At 43.4% G+C, this 19658-nt stretch overlaps 1 protein-coding gene across 2 annotated transcripts in view; it reads left to right on the top strand.

Annotated features, from left to right (window-relative positions):
* The window catches only part of Stard7 (StAR related lipid transfer domain containing 7), a 28472-nt gene extending 8814 nt beyond the window's left edge, over nt 1-19658 (top strand). The window contains exons 2-8 of one of the 2 annotated variants that reach the window (XM_021657088.2): nt 3567-3775; nt 4013-4062; nt 7393-7503; nt 7581-7663; nt 8351-8450; nt 16191-16275; nt 17854-19658. In XM_021657088.2, the coding sequence (XP_021512763.1) occupies nt 3567-3775; nt 4013-4062; nt 7393-7503; nt 7581-7663; nt 8351-8450; nt 16191-16275; nt 17854-18038 (823 nt within the window). In that variant the 3' untranslated portion in view covers nt 18039-19658. The remainder of the gene's footprint in view (nt 1-3566; nt 3776-4012; nt 4063-7392; nt 7504-7580; nt 7664-8350; nt 8451-16190; nt 16276-17853) is intronic. The other variant, XM_060371913.1, reaches the window with a different exon arrangement.

The following is a 19658-nucleotide window of genomic DNA, read 5'->3' as shown; positions in this document are numbered from 1 at the left end:
ATTAAAAAAAAAATTAAAAATGTTTCCAATATAAAAGGTTTAAAGAATAAGAGCTATTAAGTATAACATTATATTTAAGAAATAAAGCCAGGCATAGGTGCCTTTGGAAGGCTGCATCAGGAGGATCAAGAGTTTGAGGGCAGCCTAGTGAGACTGTGTCTTAAAAAGAAAACAAACAGAACAATCAACAACAGCCCGAAAAACTATAGTAGAAACTCCTCTTACTTTGTGTGTGTGTGAAATTTTCTTACCCCCATAGATATGCCCATAGTCACAGTTTGTTGGTTATTATATCAATCTATGTCTTTATACCTAAGCATCAACCAACAAGTGATATATAATCATACTATGTAGTATTACATTTTAGGAACTTATAACCCCCTGGGCAGAAGTCCAAAAGATTGAATCTAGAAACATAAAAGAGATTAAATGCCATGAACAAGTTTAGTTAATCCCAGGAATTCAAAAGTGGCTTTTCATAGCAAAATTAATATGTCACATTAATTGAATAAAATGCAGGAGCTGGGATGTAGTACTCCCTAGCTATCACCAGCTATGATAGCACAGTCTTGTAATCCCCAAAGTAGGAAATGGAGACATTAAGATTTTGGTTTTTGTTTGTTTTCAAAACAGGGTTTCTCTGTGTAGCCCCTACTGTCCTGGAACTCACTTTGTAGATCAGGTTGATCTTGAACTCACAGAGATCCACCTGCCTCCGATATATATTGAGGCCAGCCTGAGTTTCCATGGTACTGTCTTAAAAAAGAAAAAATGAAACACTGCGTTTTTAAAAAGGCAGATGGGGCCAGGGATTTGGTGCCTGTAGCAGAAGCCAAACAGCATGGGTTTAATTTTCCAGACACACATTTTTAAAAAGGCAGGTGTGTCTACATCTGTAATCCCCAAATTCCCACTGGGAGTTGGGAGGCAGAATCAGGGGAACTGACTGAACCAGGAGCTATAGCCAGGCAGGACTCTACCTCAGGAACAAGATGGAAGGAGAAAAGTGATTCTTTTTTGTCCTCTTCCACAAATACACACAGTGGCACATGCACACCTGTAAGTAAGATCAATTTAAAGAGTCAGATGACATGGAACACTTGTAACCCCTTGGGAAGCCGAGTTCAAGGCCTAGAACCTAGGAGTTCAAGGCCAGCAGGCAGCATAGTGAGACCTTGTCTTAAAACAAGAAACCCTGGTGATGGTGGTAGTGGGTACCTTTAAGCCCAGCACTCAGGAGGCAGAGTCAGGCAGATTTCTGAGTTTGAGGCTAGTGTGTCCTACAGAATATTGTTTTTAAACATAAAATCCCAATAATCTGATTTTACAGTCTTTACTCTGGAGCCAGATGCTGGGGTGAAAGCCTACCATCTCAGAGAGGCAGAGAAAGCACCCAGTTGATCTTCCTACTCAGCTGACATCCCAGAAGGAAAAGGCACTTTCTACTTCTCCACACTGTCTTAACTCCCCTCAACTCAGTGCTCATCATTTCTTTTTACTTATGTTCACTCCCTTTAGACTGATTGCTTGCTAAGCCTCTTGACCTATGGTTGTGTGCTAGGGCTGAGCCATACCATAAGAAACAGGTTTTTTTCAGTTCATAATCTCGGGGTTTACAATGTGATGAAATATCCTGCAACAACAGTGAGCTCCAGGACAGCCAGGGAGGACTACACAGAGAAACCCTGTCTCAAAAAATCAAAACAAACAACAAAAACCAGGTAGAATAACTGGAGTTTTCACGTGTCTGTGGTGTGGATATTTAGATGGTACAACTGCTTTGGAAAATAGTGTAGGGGCCAGATAGATGGCTTAGTAGTAAAGGTGCTTGTGGTTAAGCCTGAAGACCTGAGTCCATTTCCTAGAACCTACGTAGTGGGAGGAGGGAACTGAGTCCCACAAATTGCTCTTGGACTTCTACATGTAAGCCGTGGCACACCACACATCCCTTCTCCCACCAATAAGCCAATGTAAACAGACATATATGAAAGAGAGTAGTTTGAGCCGGGTGGTGGCACTTTACTCCCAGCACTGAGAAGGCAGAGGCAGGCAGATATCTGTGAGTTCAAGGCAGCCTGGTCTACAGAGTGAGTTCCAGGACAGAGTTCCAGTACACAGAGAAACCCTGTCTCAGAAAACCCAAAAAAATTAAAAGAAAGTAGTTTGAAAGCTTCTCAAAGAAAGTAAATGTAGGGGCTGGGAATTTAACTCAGTTGTTAAGAGTGCTTACCTAGCATGTATGAAGCTTTTGGATCCATCCCCTGGGCTTAGGGACTAGGCTTAGAGCTACTACCATTGTTACCATAAACTAGCAGATCCACTCCTAGGACTCTACCCAAGGAAATGAAAGCATATCTACATTGAAACTATTATTATTTATGGTAGCCCCAAAGTGGAAACAGCATAAGTGTCTGTTACCTACTAAGCAAAAGGTGATATATATTTATATGATGGAATGTTTACAGCTATGAAAAGGAAAAAACCCAACATGGATGAAAGTTGAAAATATGCCAAGTGAAGGGAGCCAGATGAAAGGGCCATAAGTATAATTCTATATTTTTGTTTTGTTTTGTTTGAGACATGGTCTCATTATATAGTTCTGGCTGTCCCTGAACTCATTGCGTAGACCAGTCTGGCTTCACAGAAGTCAACCTGCCCCTCTCTCCTGCCACCACACCCAGCCATGATTCTGTTTATTTGAAATGTTGGGAATAGAGAAAGGCAGACTTGGCTGGCAGGCAAGGGGAGTGAGGGAAGTGTCTGAAAATAGATACCCAATTTTGCAAATAGTCTAAAAATTACTGAATTGTATATTGCAAAGGGGTGAATCTTCTGATATGTGGATTATATTTCAATTTGAAAACAAGGAAGACAATAATATCGGAAGAAGACAATCCACTAAAAAGGAAGCAGAAAATTTTTCCTGGTGGTATAATCCCAATATTCAGGAAGATGGAGGTAAGAAGATGGAAGTGTAGTTCAGAGTCAGCTGGGCAATATAGATGAGATCCTTTGTCACAAAAGAGGTGGGAGCATCAAAGGACATACCATTTATAAGCCTTGGTGGTAATATTTGAAGCTGGCTTAGCTTCTTAGTCTTCCTTGATACGTGTCATTTCTGTCTCTCTCTGCTGCCCTCAGCATGATTTCTAGTTTCTGGCCTGCTTTAAGACCTCTAACTCCTGGACTTGAAGTGCAGTTAGGTGGCAGGAATCAAGTACCTATACATACGTGTGCATGCAAAATAAAAATACCCCAAATAAATGTTTAAAAAAATTTTTTTAAAGTTATTTGAGGCTATGTGCCAGGGCTTGAACACTTTTTGTATAAGGTTTTTTTTTTTTCCGACCAACTTGAGATAGCACTCTTATTTTCTGCATTTTATAGATTTAGAAATAGTAACTGGATAAGTAATTATTCTAATTACAAGTGTTAGACTAATATTCAAGCTTAACAATTCAACATTTATTCACTGAGGTAGCATGCTGTTTCCTACCGTGCCTGCCTTTCTGCAGGTCTTTGGACATTTCATTTCATGGACACCATGCTTGTTTCTGTCTTTCCAGGTCCATTAATGAGATGAAACGGTTGGAAGAAATGTCAAATATATTTCAGCGTTCTGGAGTTGAAAATCACCCTCCCGAACAAAAGTCCCCAGCAGAAGGGAGTGAAAAGTCGAAGGACAAAGAGGAACCATGGGAAATGGTGATGGACAAGAAACACTTCAAGTTGTGGCGGCGCCCGATTACAGGCACCCACCTTTACCAGTACCGAGGTGAGCCACGCCCTGCCGCCTGGGACGTGGGTCTGTGGTGCCCAGGCATGCATCGCCTTGTACAAGTTCCTTGTAGCTCCTAAACTGTTCTATCCTGACTACCAACGAAAATTTGCCAAACTTTTGTTAGTTTTCCTCTCCCAGATGAGGAGCTTTTTATATTCTTCCTTGATACATGTCATCTCTGCCTTGCTTTGCTGTTCCCTAGCTCTCCCCCAACCCCTCTTGTCGTTCTAGTTTTGGGAACATACACAGATGTGACGCCCCGGCAGTTCTTCAATGTTCAGGTGAGTTCATTTTCTCTACAGATTTGAAGCTTTCTGGCTTCGTGAATGACTGTAGCCTCAGCACTTGGGAAGGCGAAGCAGGAGACTTGCCACAAGTTAGAGGCAAGCCTGGGTTGTGTAACAAATACAGGGCCAGTCGGGGGTGCACAGCAAGACCCTTCCCTGGGTGAAAACAAACAAAAACAAAAAAGTTGAACATGGTGGCACATACCTTTAATCCAAGCACTAAGGAGCCGGAGGCAGGGCATGGATCTCTGGGTTTGAGGCTAGACTGGTCTATACAGCTAGTTCCAGGAAAGCAGAGCTACTTAAATAGAGAGATCCTGTCTCAACAAACAAACAAAAACCCAATAAAAGTAAAACAGAAGTGAGAAGGGAAGGTAAGAGCACCCCAGATACTACATAGAACTTTCTTTTCTGATATTTCCATTTTAAAAATTTAATTAAAATTGCTGTGCAGCTGAATGTCATGCAATGCACCTTTAATCCCAGCACTATGGAGGTAGAGTTCAAGGCTAGCCTGATCTATGTAGGAAGCCCAGGACTGTATAGAGAGACCCTATCTCAAAAACCAAAATATAGCTGGGCGATGGTAGTACATATCTTTAATCTAATGGGAGGCAGAGGCAGGCAGATCTCTTGAGTTTGGGGACAGCCAGGACAACACAGAGAAACTCTGTCTCAAACCAACCAACCAAACAAAAATATAAAATAAGTATGCAAAGAATTAGGCTTTTTAATGGTATTTTTAAATGCCATTTGTTTTTGCTGGTCCTCCTCTCCCCCCTCATTTTCTCTGTTCTTCCTCTGTCCCCCTCTTGTATATTTCTACCCTTGGCAACCCCTTTCAACTTTCATATCATACATGTTCTATTATCTTTGGTGCTTTCATCAATACCTTTTTTCCTGGACTCCTCTCTGGTTTCATGACTTATACCTACACTCACAGGCTCTTATTTATACATGCATAAATGTTAAAAGATAGGATCTGCATATGAGAATGTGGCATTTGTTTTTGAGTCTGTTACCTTGCTTAATATAATTTCCATATTCATCTTCCTGAAAGTTTTACAATTTCATTTTTCTTTTTGGCTGAATAAAAATCCCATTGTATATAAGTACCTCCTGTTTACAGCCCATTCGTTTGCTTTAATTTTCTTCCTTTTGTGAATGGTGCAGAAGTAAACATCTATAGTAAGGTATAGAGTATAGAGGGTATATGCCCCAGAGAGTGGTATGGTTGGGTCATATGGTGGTTCTGTTTTTAAATTCCACCAGCAGTGCGTAAGGGTGGCTTTCCTTGCCATCATTTGTTGAGATTCTTGCCAAGTTTTCAATGACTAGTTTGTTGACTGTAATACCCGGTGAAGCTTCCCTGGGACAGTGAGTTTAAACCAGCCTGATCAACTTAATGAGACTGTCTTAAGTAAAAACAAGACTGGGGAAATAGAGCATTGCATAGGGTGTGCAGGTTTGACTCCCCAGAACTGCAGCAACAGTGTACCCACTAAGGATATCAAGTGCACTTTGATCTAGACATTGGATTTTGTCAGTTCTGTGTTTGGTTTTGATGCATACAAATTGTCTGTTATTTAAAGTTCCTTAGTTACTTGATATGCCAGAAGATGAGAAATGTTTCCTGAATTTCTGTGCCTCAGGTCTGCTCATTCTTTGAGACTTTTATTCTGTTTAAAGTGATTTAGAATTCTCATATCTTTATGCATTAAATGTTCTATTTTCTCCAGACATCTCCTTTTCTTTTTAAAATTCTGTTATTGTTCCTGTGGAGTTGAGGGCTCGTGTGTGGCTTTAGGGGCCAGGGGACAACTCTGTAGAGTTGCTTCTCCCCTTCCACCTTAATGTGGGCTCTGTGTATTGAACTCAGGCTGTTAGGCTTATATAGTCAGGCCGTGTTCTAGTACAGTCCTGCTGCTGTGGTAAAACTGACCAAGAGGCAGGGGGATTGCTGTGAGTTTGAGGCCAGTCTGGCCTACAAAATAAGTCTAGGGCAGCCAAGGCCTCTCAGAGAAAACCCTATCTTGAAAAACAAACAAACAAACAAACAAAAAAAGGGAGTCTGACCAGAAGCAACTTAGGGGACAAAAGAGTTTCTTTTAGTTTATAGGTTTTAGTCAATGAATACTCTTTATTTCCTCTCTTCTGGCTCATTATAGCTGGCTTTCTTATATAGTCCAGGACCACCTTCCCAGGGATGATACTGTCCATAGTGAGCTGGGTATGCCTGGGTCAACTAACAGTCAAGATAGTCCCCCTTAGACATGCCCACAGGCCAGACTTATCTAGACATTCTCTTCTCAAGTGACTCTGGGCTGTGTTAAGTTGATGGTTGAAGCTAACTACAACAGGTGGTTACCTACTGAGCCATCTTGCCAGCTCTATTCTCGAGACATTTCTATTGCAGAGTTTTTGTGTATGTGCGTAAATATACACCTATGATAATGGGAACTGAACATAAGCTGTCAAAACTTACTAAACAAGTAATCACTAACCCCTAGCTTCATCTTCAGTCTCCCTATGTGAGTCCAGTATGCTTTGAACTTTTGATCATCCTTCTTGAATTACAATATGTACAGGCATGTGCCACCAATGTTCAGTTGAATTTTTAAGACTCCTCTGTAGGGGGCTGGAGAAGTGGCTCAGTGGTTGAGAGCACTGTCTGTTCTTCTGGGGAACCCAGGGTTCTAGCACCCACATGGTGGTTCACAACTCTCTGTCACTCCAATCCCAGGATCTCCAACATCTTTTGGCCTCCATGGGTACAAGGCAAGCATGCACATGGTGCAGAGACAGGGATGTAGGCAAAACACCATGTACATGAAAGCTTAAAAAGAGAGAGAGAGATTCCCTCAGAGGACTGGGGAATCATTCAGTGGGTAAAGTTCTTGATTAAATATGAGTCCAAATCCCCGTACCACCCATGTAGAATCTGAGTGTGGCAGTGTATCTGTAACTAACCCTACCACTGGTCAGAAGAGATCCCCAGAGATTGCTGACCTAGCCAAACCAGTGATCCTCAGGTTCAGTGAGAGAGCTTATCTTAATAGAGAGTGATAGAAGACACTCAGTATCGATCTCGGGCCTACACATGCACAGGCGCACACATGAAAATGTGCACCCTTACACATAGACATAAGAATCCTCTTCAGTGTGTGTGAGAGTCTTACCGTGAGAGTCATCTGATTAACAGCCTGCCTCTTACATGTTGGCACATTGGAGTCAAATCACTACTTTTCCATAATGTCCTTAAGTCAGAGATCCAGCCTCCCAGAGACACTTCTGCATCTTTGTTTTGGATCTTCCCTTTTGCAGCTGGACACAGAGTACAGAAAAAAGTGGGATGCCCTTGTGATCAAGCTAGAGGTGATTGAGAGAGATGTCGTCAGTGGTTCTGAGGTTCTGCATTGGGTAACACATTTTCCTGTGAGTCCTTTTACTTTGGTTTTATTTCTGTCAAATCTGTGATGCAGAACACTAATCTTGCCCACCTCCTTTTTTAGTATCCAATGTACTCTCGGGATTATGTTTATGTTCGACGCTATAGTGTGGATCAGGAAAACAATGTGATGGTCTTGGTGTCACGGTATGTGTAGCCGCTGGAGCCCTTGTTAAATTCCTGTGCCTTCACCCATCTGTTCCTTTGCACTTACCTTCATGAATGCCCTGCAGGTTTCCTAGCAGCCAGTGCCCGTCCATCCCTACTAGGGAAATAGGCTGTGATCCATCAGGAAGACTGGAGGAATAAACACTTTCAACCTTTTGGAGGGTGGGAGTGAGTATTGAGGGTAGAACCTAGAGCCTTTACTCATGATAAGCAAGCACGGTACTCCTCAGCCACTGGCTCTCAACCCTCCTAATGCTGTAACCGTTTAATACAGTTCCTCATAACTAATCTTGATACTGTTGTGAATTATGATGTAAATATCTGTGTTTGAAGGTCTTAGTGACCTTTGTGAAAGGGTCATTTGACCCCCTCCCCAAAAGGGTGGAGACCCATAGGTTGAGAGCCACTGTGCCTAAATTTAAGTTTTAATTAAATTTTGTGACTTGATTTAAAAAAAGAACCAGAAGTACAGCCTTTGAGCCATATATTACAATATCAAAGAAACTTACAAATTTTTACAGCCTGAGTTGTGTTCATTCATTTCATTAGCTTCTTGGTTTGGTTGAGTCAGTGTTATGGAGTTGTGTCCACTCCCCGCCCCACCTTCCCCCACCATGGCTCACACTGGTTAATTCACGACAGTCAGTCATCCCATTTCCCTTACAGTGCGGTGGAACATCCGAGTGTGCCAGAGTCTCCAGAGTTCGTCAGGGTCAGATCCTATGAATCCCAAATGGTTATCCGTCCTCACAAGTCATTTGATGAGGTAAGTTTTACCTCAGAGATGAATGTTGTAGCTTTGGAATTATTTTCAAGGAATGCCTTTGTTTGAACTGGGGACAGGCGATTTGCCAGAGTGTGTGCATTAGCATCAGCTGGAACTTGTTGTGTGTATTGTGGGCCCTAGTCTCACTTTCTGGTTGTTTCCAGGGTGACTGGAAAATTTATGCTTTGTGGGCTAGAGAGATGGCTCAGTGGTTAAGAGCCCTTGTGCTGGGCCGTGGTGGTGTGGTGAACACCTTTAATCCCAGCATTCGGGAGGCCAGAGCTAGGTGGATCTCTGAGGAAAACCTATCTCACAAAAGCAGTCAGGTTTGGGGATGCACGCCTATGATCCCAGCACTCTGGGAGGCAGAGCCATGTGTGTCTCTAAGTTTGAGGACAGCCAAGGTTATACAGAGAAACCCTGTCTCAGAACAAACAAACAAGACAAAACAAGACAAAAATAACAGCTGAGGAGAGATATGCATTAGAGTCAGCTGGAACTTGTTAGGTACATTATGCACCCTGGTCTCACTTTCTGATTGTTTCTTCTGAGTTTTATAGAATTCTAGAGGTCACTAACAGATGATTTTATTGTTACCTGTTTTTTGAGACAGTCGCCTATAGCTCAGGCCAGCCTGGCCTGAAACTTGCTGTATAGCCCATGCTAATGTCTGACTCACAGTCCTCTTGCCTCGGGCTCCTGTGTGCACAGCTACATCTGCTCATTGGTCAGTCTTGCTGCTGGAGTTTTGTTCAGCGAGTTCTTTGCTTATGCTAGTATCTTGGATTCTCTTCCCCCAGCACTTTCAAAGTTTCAGGTTTTTGTTTTTGTTACTTTTTTTTTTATTTTTTATTTTTTTGAGGTAGGGTGTTCCTGCTTAGCCTGGCTGTCCTGGAACTTGCTTTATAGACCAGGCTGGCCTCAGACTCAGAGATCCTTCAGCCTCTGCCTCCTGAGTGCTGGGATTAAAGGTGTGCGCCGCAATGTACAGCTTGAACTGATTTCTGTATAGGGAGAGACGTGAGGGCTTATTTCCATCTTACACATGTGGGTGTCCGTTCTCAATACTGTCAAAGAAGTTGTCTTTTTATCGTTATGTTTTTGGCACTTTTGTTGAAAATCAGGCCTGAAGCTGATGGGTTTATGTGTCAGTCCTTTGTTCTTATCTTGTACTAATACCATGTTTTTGTTCATAGGGCTTTGTAGTATGATTTGAAATCAGAAACTATAATAACTACCATTCCTCTTTGTTTGTACCAAGGATTGCTTTGGCTATTCGGGGTCTTGTTGCTTTCATTCAAACTAGGATTTTATTTTATTTTTTCTGTTTGTGTAAATAACTTGGTGTGTGGATTGCATTAGATGTGTACATCTTTTGATAATGTAGTTGTTCTCCCCCCACTCCCTATGGTATATGCATGTATTATGTGTATGGCTTCCGTGTGCCCGCGTGTGCACAGAGGTCAGAGAAAGACATCAGATGTCTTCTAGCACTCTCTTTCCTGGGGTCTTTTACTGACCCCAGAGCTTTTTGGTAGGCTGACTGCCCAGTAAGTCCCAGCCATCCTCTTAGCTCTGCTCACTCTCCCATCTCATCATCTAGCACTGTGGTTACAGGCATGTGTGAGCCCAGCATATGGGTGCTGGAGATCTAAGCTAAACAGCAAGCATCATTCTTACTCTCTGAACCATCTCAGCTCGATGAAGCCATTTTCAGTGTTCTGCTGGTCCATAAACATGGGTGTGTTTCTCTCTTCTCTTGTCCTTTGCTATTTGTAGCCCTCCCTTTTTTCCTCCTTTCCTTACTGCTAGATTGCCCTTTGAACACTATACTGAATAAAAATAGAGAGTCCTCTGGAGCTTTCTTTTTAGTTAATGTTTGAATCCAGTTTTGATATCAGGATAATGTTAGCTTTATAGAATGGGTTTGGTAGCTTTTCTTCCCTTTCTATCTTAAGAGGTAGGCCAGGCAGGTTCCCAGAAACTTTGGAGGCTCTCAAGTTTTCATGCTCAGAGGAAACAAATGGCAGAGAGGTCTGCATTGGAAAGGGAGGCCCTCAGCCCTCAGGACTCTCACTTTTTTCAGAACCCATCTAGCAGTGAGCCATCCTACAAGGAAAAAGTTTCTATAAATCCAGCAGTGTGCTAGACTTAGGCTCAGGGCTTGCAGTCTTGCCTGGCAGCAAATCACAGGTGACCAGGAGGCATCTCTAGAGGCTATGGAAGATGTGCAGTTGCTGGCCACACCTATGAGTGTCTGCAGCACTCAGGTTATAGAACTCTCTTCTGGCATAAAAGGTGGGGCCACTTACCGCTGAGACCTCCACAGCCTGAGCCCCCTGCTGCCTGAACTTCTCAGTATGTCTGTGCCTGACCCATCCCTCTCCAGGACTGCTGCTCATGGCAATTGGTTCCAGACTTTCTGAGTTTAGGTGTTCCTTGTTTTCAGGTCCCCAAAGGCTCAGTTTCAAATAGTAGTCCACCCCTCAGAGGACCCTGACTGTAGCTCTTTGGGGAGTAACAAAATGGATTTGCTCTCAGGAATCATGACTGTCAACACCAAGTCTACCTACTGACTCTAAGACTTATGAGTACTGGTCTTACGGGTAGGCCCACCAGTTTGTTGTGACCAGAGTTCCTTCATGGCTTTGGCTCCCTTTTCTGCCCTGCAGGGAAGAAGGCTAGAGTAGTGCTGTTGGCCCTTTTCCTACATAACTTTCTGGTTCCTCTGCTGTTTGGGTTGTGATTTCTGGTGTTTCCCTTTTCTCTCTCTCTCTGGAATGTGGCCTGCCCTTGTTCACCCTGCCTTTTTTCACTCACAGAGTCACGTGGAATAAGAAGCTTCTAATCTGCTGTCTGTACTGAATTTTTGCTTTTTGTTTTGTATTTTTCGAGGCAGGATTTCCCTAGTTCTTACTGGCTTGGAACTCACTCTGTAAACCAGGCTGGTCTCAAACTCACAGAGAGTCTGCCTCTGCCTCCCAAGGGATTAAAGATAAATTCTTTATTCTGCTTTTGAATTGTGTCTTTGTGTGGTGGTTAGTTCTAAATGACAACTAAGAATCTTGCCCACAGAGAATCACCTGGGAAGAGAGACTGAATGAAGGATTTGCCTGGATCAAGTTGGTGTGTGGATTTTTAAATCATTTATGTGAATGAATGTTTTGCCCTCATGTATGTCTACATACCACCTCTGTGCCTGGTGCTGGCTGAAGTCAGAGGTTGTCGGATTCGGGACATGTGATTCAGGTGGTTGTGAACCACCAAGTAGCGCTGGAAATCAAAGCTGGGTCTCTGCAGATGCTCTTAACCACTAAGCCATCTCTCTAGCCCCTCCTTTAAACATGTTTTTGCATTTATTCATTTATTGTGGGTGGACAGGCATGCACCTACCTTGGATACACTAAGGTTGTCAGTCTTGACAGTAAGCCCAAGCCCCGGGAGATTCTCGTGCTGTAATTGAGGTGGGATGGGAGACCACTGTGAATGTGGGCAGCACAGGTCCATGCGCTGAGCACTGAACTGTGGGAAGAGGGGCTGAAGAGGGGCTGGAGAGGGGCTGGAGAGTTGGCTCAGAGGCCCTCTTCCCACAGTCCTTATCCTATTGGTTTAGAATGCAGCCTCTTCCCACAGTCCTTATCCTATTGGTTTAGAATGCAGCCTCTTCCCACAGTCCTTATCCTATTGGTTTAGAATGCAGCCTCTTCCCACAGTCCTTATCCTATTGGTTTAGAATGCAGAGCTCATCCAGTGAATAATTGGGGCTTGAAACCACTTCCTTTTCTGATCATGGGCTGCAGCCTGTGACATCCCAATTCTCAGTTTGAGACAAACAGCTAGAGGCAAGAAGAGCCCAGCCCCTCCTTATTTGAACTGAACTCTGAGCAGATCAGAGTTCTGATCTGAAAACAGACCATAATTATATCTTATAATTTCCTTCTCTTTTTCTTTAATTATTGATCTTTTCAGATTTGCTTTTAACTTTTCCTGTCATTAATTTATTAGTAAGGGTAGTCAGTCCTCCCAAGGAGCATGATTATTATTCCATCAGGAACTGTGTTCTTAAAAGTGCAGCATCGTTCACCAAGCATGACACAAGCATCTGCCTATTGTTTGTGTCATATTAAGTGTGATCTTGAAGCCAGGCACCATGGAGCATGCCTGTAATCCCAGCTCTCTGAGAGGCAGAAGCAGGTGGATCTCTGTATGAGTTCAAGGCCAGCCTGATTTACAAAGTGAGTTCAGGACAGCCAAGGTTGTACAGAAAAACCCTGTCTCAAGAAACCAAAAGAAAAAAAAAAAAGAAGTGTGATCTTGTTTTCTAGAGCCATTCAGCTGATGGCATCCAGCTGGATAGACACTCATTTAAGGACATCCCTGCCTTAATTGATAAATCCTTGTTAATTATTTTTTCTTGTTAATTATTATTAAAAATATTAGATTTATGTGTGTGTATAATAGGAAAAGCTAATAGGAAAAAATTGTTCAACTTGCTTATTTTTTTTTTTTTCTGAAAACTATTCTGTATCATTTTAGACTTTTGAAAACACTCCTTAGGTTCTAAAAGTTAAGATCCCCTTCAGGAAATGGGAAGTCTTAAGGCTGGATTGGTTCAATCATTTTTCTTTCTGAATTCTGAACTAGAAATATTCTTTCAGTTAGAGGCTTTTGTTTCACAATAACACAAGCAAATGATATGCAACATTTATCACAAGGAGAACAAAATGCGCCCCGCCAGTGCTGTGTCCTTTATGTAGTGGGATATTATCAAGTCCTCTTCAGGATTGACTTTTAAAGCTCCCTGGATGACCCTTATGATTCTCTTTGATCTTCCCTTTTGGATCCTGGAGCTTCTTTGGTTGGCATCTTGGCTTGGAAGTAGTTGGTTCACTTCTTTTCAACAGCCTATCCAGTTCTTGTGAGAGGAGTGTTTGTTAAGAACCCTCTCAGGTAGTGGTCGTGGTGCACACAGGAGGGAGAGGGAAGTGGGTCTCTTAAGTTTGAGAGCCCTGCCTGGGCTACACAGAGAAACCCTGTCTCAGAAAACAAAAAATATGTGCTGGTACTTGTCTTCTCCAGGTTTTTATCAACACCAAGTCCTTCAGGCTAGAGCTGGTGAACTGCTAATGGGGCTGTTGTGTTATGCTCACGGTACTTGGCCATGTATAACACATTGGGTTTTAAAGCCTTGTCTTCGTAGTTTTTCCAACCTTATCTCAGGTCCGGTTAGGCTGTTTTTGTTTTGTTTTGTTTGTTGTAGTAAACAGATAGTAATGTATTTTGGGGCAGTGTGTATATCTGTTGCCTTAGGCATTCATGTTTTTCGGTGGACAACATTCAGTCTTGTCTCTTAACTGTTTGGAACCCAGGGGTTGTGAAGTGTGCTGTAAGTGTGAACATTTCACCTCTGAGAGGAGAGATATCCTGGCAATCGGGAGCCAGGGAATACCACAAATACTGCACACCTGTAAGTGTTGCAGCGCGGAAGGAAAGGCTTTTCTCTACAAACTGTTACAGCTCTGCTCTGAGCGGTGTCCTGGCATTTGGGAGCCAAGGAATACCACAAAGTCATACTGCACAACAAACCTCACATGAGATTTATTGGTGGGAGAAAGCCTAGGAGGGTTGGTTGGGTGAGAAGTAACAGGGAGCTGAGCAGAAGGCAGAGTTTTATGTGGGGTTTCTTGGAGGGTGGAGCCTTCTAAGGTTGAGGATTGATGGGTTTCAAGTCCTGCACTGAGGATGGGCTTAGCAATTGGTAGGCGTGTTTCTTCGTCCTGATGTGGGCTTGAGTCAAGTCAGGGTCAGGGTGTTCGATGCTTGGTCCTTTTACCCTTCAGTAACAAACCACATAAGAGATTTATGGGAGGGTGGCTGCTTGTGCTCTAGAAAGAAGCAGAAGACAGGGTCAGGGTTTATATAGTAGCTTTTGTGGGTGGGGTGCAGAGATTTCCAGGGTGGGGATTGGTGGGAGTCCAGAACTTTCCTCAGAAGGGATCTGGCCCTAGGGGGCTTACAATAAGGACAGTAGCACTTACTCTCCTGTTCAGCTGCGTTCTGTAGGTGGTAAGCATCTTTCACATTTCCCTCTCCACAACAGATTGTTGATTTTTCATTTTGGGATTTTGAGGTAATTGCTTTTTAAATTTAATTGTGTATGGGCATTTTGCCTGCTTTTATATCTGTCTGCTATGTGCATGCCATGTGCCCTTGGAGACCAGAAGAGGGTGTCAGATTCTTTAGAACTGGAATTACAAATGGTTGAGCCACCATGTGGATGCTGGGAATGGAGCCCCTGTCCTCTTCAAGGATGTTCTTAACTGCTGAGTCCTCTCTCTAGTCCCATAATGCTCATTTTGTCATGTAAGCAGCCTTTGTGGTGGGTCTGGTTGTGTTCTTATTATGTGGCTTTTACCTCTTTCTGCATACTTCCACAGGGCTCAGTATGGATTTCTGCTAGAGCATCTTTCATTTTTTTCCCTCAGTACTAGGGACTGAACCCAAGGCCTCACATTTGAGGAGTGGCTCCACCGCTGAAGTGCAATACCAGCTAGGTCACTTTGTCTTCATAATCAGAAGCTCCTGAGGGCAAGGACTAGAGCTGATGTGTTTGTCATGCAGCACCTAGCAAAGTGCTGGCACAGCAGGCATTCAAGTATTTGCTAAGAAAATGAACAGCAGCTTAGTGGTATACTTCGCACAGGGCTGGGAGGGTAGGTTTTGCTATTAAGATATTAGGCCAAGTCTTGATGCCGCTGTTTTTACTATGTGGCTAGAACATTTGTTCTTTATTCCTTCAGCTAGAACACAGCTGCTCCCTGCTTCTCTTAGGGTCATTGTTTTGTTTGTTGTAGCCTCGTTTCCTGCGTCTGCCTGCCAAGTGCTGGGACTGCAGATGCGTGCCACCATACTCACAAGACCAGAGCACTCTGACAACCTCAATAATTCTGGGTCCTTTTTGGTGTTAGTTATGGGAGGGTTGAGCCAACGAACAGTAGGTGTGTAGGCCTGGTGGTCAGTCTTTCCTTTCTCACTTTTGTGTCCAAGCTGCTCATCTGTAAAATGGGAGAGGGTGGTACGTTATAGTCTGCAAGGACCTAAGGCAGCTCCAGCTGCATAGTGTTAGCAAGAAGAGCAGAAGGGGAAGGTGAGATCTTGAAGTTGTAAACATTGGGCATCTGTATTGGGTCCTCAAGGTTACTCCATGTTTAAAGATTTGCTAGAAAGGCCTTCAGGACCCAGCAAATAGTATACTCTTAGCTAAAATTTAGTATGGTCACATTAGTAAGGATGCACAGCTGGATTATGAAAGAAGAAGACACAGAATAATCTTGAGGAGTTGACATGAGGCTTTCTTCTCACCAAAATACAACAGTGTGTGCTTGATATTTTGACCAGAAAACTATTAGAGACTTAGTACCAGAAATTTCACCAGAAACTAGCTTCATAGCACCATTTATTTAACATGTAACTTTTGGGTGCCCATGAAAAAAAATCCGTCTTTAACAGAGGCCATGTGATTTGGGCACGGGAAACTTCCCCATTATCTTGATGGTTTACCAGGAACAAGATAGTCAAGGGCCTTTCTATGAGCATTAGCGTCTGGACTTCGTGTACGCGCACAGGGCACTGCTGTGCTTCTTGCTGCAGTATTTGGTCATGGTTACTCTGGTACTGGATGTAGAGGTTGCTGCTATGAGTGACCCGGGGCTCCTCATCTTTGCTGTTTTTCTTTTCCAGAATGGCTTTGACTACTTACTAACATACAGTGACAACCCACAGACAGTGTTCCCTCGGTACTGTGTCAGTTGGATGGTCTCCAGTGGTAAGTAGGGGTGCGCAAAGGGTCTGAACCTGAGATGAACGATTTGGTTTTTCTCTCCTAGTGGCAACAGGAGGGTTGGTGCTTTTTGTAGTCACGTTGGGGGAAATTTGGAAAATCTTCCCATTTCACTCTAGCCTTTAAATGGGATTGGAAGGATTAAGAAAAAACGAGTGCTGAGAAGGATTTTTTTTATTTGTTTTTTTGTTTGTTTTACCCAGAGGAGATTTTTAAAGACACTTTGATGCCTTATATGTAGATGGTGTGCATAGAAGTATTTGTGTTTTTTTGATTGGTAGTATTAAATGGCTAGGCTGGTAGTGCACTCCTGTAATCTCAGTAGTGAGTGCAGGAGCTGAGACAGGAGGATAAAGGCCTAGGTGAGAACCTCAAGTGAGAGCCTGTTTGATAAAACCATAATATTGAAGGCTATCAGATCTGGCCAGCAAAACTTAGTTGTAGGCCGTTACTTACGGAAAGGGCTGCTTCGTGACAGGCTGCATGTCATAGCTGTAATCACACCTTCCACATCTTAAGAAAGCATTCTTATGTGAATTTCATTGTTTTTATTTGGGTTTTTGTTTTTCTTTTTGTTTTTGAGAAGATCTGTGTAACGCAGGCTGGTTTTAAATTCTTGATCCTCCAACTTCAACCTCTCAAGTGTTAGAATTACTGGTATAAGATGCCATGCCTGACTCCTCATACAATTTTCTTTTTTTTCTGGTTCCCTGAGTAGTTCCTTATTCCTCAGGAGGAGGGTAGAAAATTATATTTCTGTGTTCACGTATGTGAATTAAATGATAGTTGTTTTATTATGTCACTAAGTGATATTTTAATCACTTAAAAAGAGGCATTTGAGATTACAGTGGATCAGTGATCCTTGATTCAGAGTTGTAGGTAGCTTTACAACCTGTGCGCAGGGAAGCATTCCAGGAGGCAGCTGTCACAGGTTTCATAGGCTTTTTGCCTGCATTGGAGTGAATAGGCTCTGGTTTTCAGCCTGTTGCTGGCTTGTATGACAGGTGTTCTTTCTGTTGCTCTAATGAACACCATGGCCCAAAAAAGCAACTTGGGGAGGAAAAGGTTTATTTTACCCTATAGCCTGTATCCATCATGAAGTCAGGGTAGGAACCTGGTGGCATCAATTGAAGTGGAGGCCATAGAGGAATACTGCTTACTGGCTTGCTCTCCATGGCTTGCTCATCCTGCTCTTTTGTACAACCTAGGACCACCTGACTATGCACTGTGAGTTGGACCCTCCCACATCAACCATTAATCAAGATAATATCCCCACATACTTTTCTAGAAGTCAGTCTTTTTGAGACAGGATTTCTCTGTGTAGCTCTGATTGTCTTAGAACTTACTCTGTAGACCAGGTTGGCCTCAAACTCACAGAGATCACCTGCCTCTGTCTCCTGAGTGCTGGGATTAAAGGTGCCGCTCTGCAGGGCTTGGAGAGGACAGTCTTATAAAGGCATTTTCCCAGCTGAGGTTCCCTCTTCCTAGATGATTCTAGCTCATGTCAAGTTGACAAAACTAACCAGTCCCACAGCTTGACCAGATTCTGCTGTGTCCCAATAGGCATGCCAGATTTCCTGGAGAAGCTGCACACGGCCACTCTGAAAGCCAAGAACATGGAGATCAAAGTGAAGGACTACATCTCAGCCAAGCCTCTGGAAATGAGCAGTGAGGCCAAGGCTACTGCTCCTTCCTCCGAGCGGAAGAATGAGGGAAGCTGTGGCCCAGCTCGGATTGAGTATGCTTGAGGGCCTTTGGGATAAGGAAAGACAGGCACTTCTGGCCCTACCTTGCTCCCTCAGCTCTGCTGCAGGACAGAGACAAGTCATACATGTTAGAGGACGTCTGCTGTAATCGTCAGTGGGGGAGAACTGGAGTTAGATTTCACTTGGAGCCCTACTGCTCTTTACCAAGCAGAAAGCACCGGGACAGCGTGGAGTCATGGTCTCAGGCCAGCTGTTGTGAAATTCAGTATCATGCTGAACTAATCTGGAACAAACCTCTCACATTAGGCCAGAAGGGGATGACTTTCGTCTGCCTCCTCCGAGAAGCTTCCTTGCTGACATTCCACAACCGTTGGTTGTGCGGCGCTCCGGATGCCCTTCAGTTCTGTAGGTCACTTAGAAAGCGTTGGCCCTAGGTTCTCACTAAGGGGTCTCGTGGAGTGCTCTTGGTAACAGTCTGTGATGGCATGAACAATTCTGGCTGAGCTAAGTGCCTTGTCCTCACCTTGCTTTACCTAGAGACATGAAGTTTGTACCAAGGGGCCCTTCCCCCTGAAAAACACCATGACATCGACTCATCTGATTCAGAGCAGTTAACTGCCCATCTCAACTGGCCTTACTGTGTTCATGGGCTGTGCTCACTGGATCATGGCCTCTGCCGTAGCCTCAGCCCGTTTGCCAGGAGCACCATAGATGTAAACCCCTTTAGACAGTAGCTTTCTACTTGATGTCATCAGTGTTTTGATAGCATCAGTGGAAGTGTGCATAAAACATCTCATTTTAAAATAACTAGATTTCTTTCTAACCCTTGTAGCAAAATGGAGTTGGAGTTGAATACAACTCCTCCATACTCTTATTTGTTTGGCCACTATTCTCCCACTGCAGATTGACTGGGCCTTCCTGGAGGGCTAAAGGTAGTGCATGGTGGTTGTGCCATTTCCTCAGTTTTCAAAACTGCAAACTGACCTGTGGGCCAGCAGGTAGAGTCTTGCCCCATACCAGTGTGGTAGGGATGAGGCTTATGTGACCCTCTTGATCCATTCAACGTTTCTCTCCAGAGCTGATACAGAAGTGATATGCAGTTTGGATAAGATCACAACCAGATGGTAGGGCCTGGCCATGTTGGTATCTTTATGGTGAATAAGGGATCAAGTTTTACATCTTTCTCTCTCTCTTTTTCTGGAGTTCATATAGCTGAATTGTTCTTTTCTCCTGCTTGCTACCCTGTTGTGCTGTAAAAGGAAGCTAAACCCAAGGTGAACTTAACCCTTTTAACCTTCTTGTTGCCTATTTGGTTCTGTGCCAAGGAAACAACTAACTCCCCCAGTGTTTGTTTTTTCAGTTGTTGCCAGAGCAGAGAGTGAACTGCGCAGTCGGTGTCTTTCAGTGATCGTTCCTCCCTTCTCTCCAGGACCTGACAGAAAGAAACCTTTTATCTGAATATAGCACCTGTAATTGGATGTGTGCGAGCGTTGAGTGCATGTGTACATGTTCGTGTGCTGGGCGCGGTACTAAACAGTTACGGTTGCCCTTTTTTCTGACTTAACAGTGATTTGACTCTGTACAGTTACTTGTATCATCATAATGAGTTTGCTCTTAACTGTGACATTTTTATCGAATGTGTGAATAAAGATTGGTACAGAA

The sequence above is a fragment of the Meriones unguiculatus genome, chromosome 18 (assembly GCF_030254825.1).
Source record: "Meriones unguiculatus strain TT.TT164.6M chromosome 18, Bangor_MerUng_6.1, whole genome shotgun sequence".
Taxonomy (NCBI): domain Eukaryota; kingdom Metazoa; phylum Chordata; class Mammalia; order Rodentia; family Muridae; genus Meriones; species Meriones unguiculatus.
Note: the sequence above shows the minus strand (reverse complement) of the source record. Positions and strands in the feature narration are given on the sequence as shown.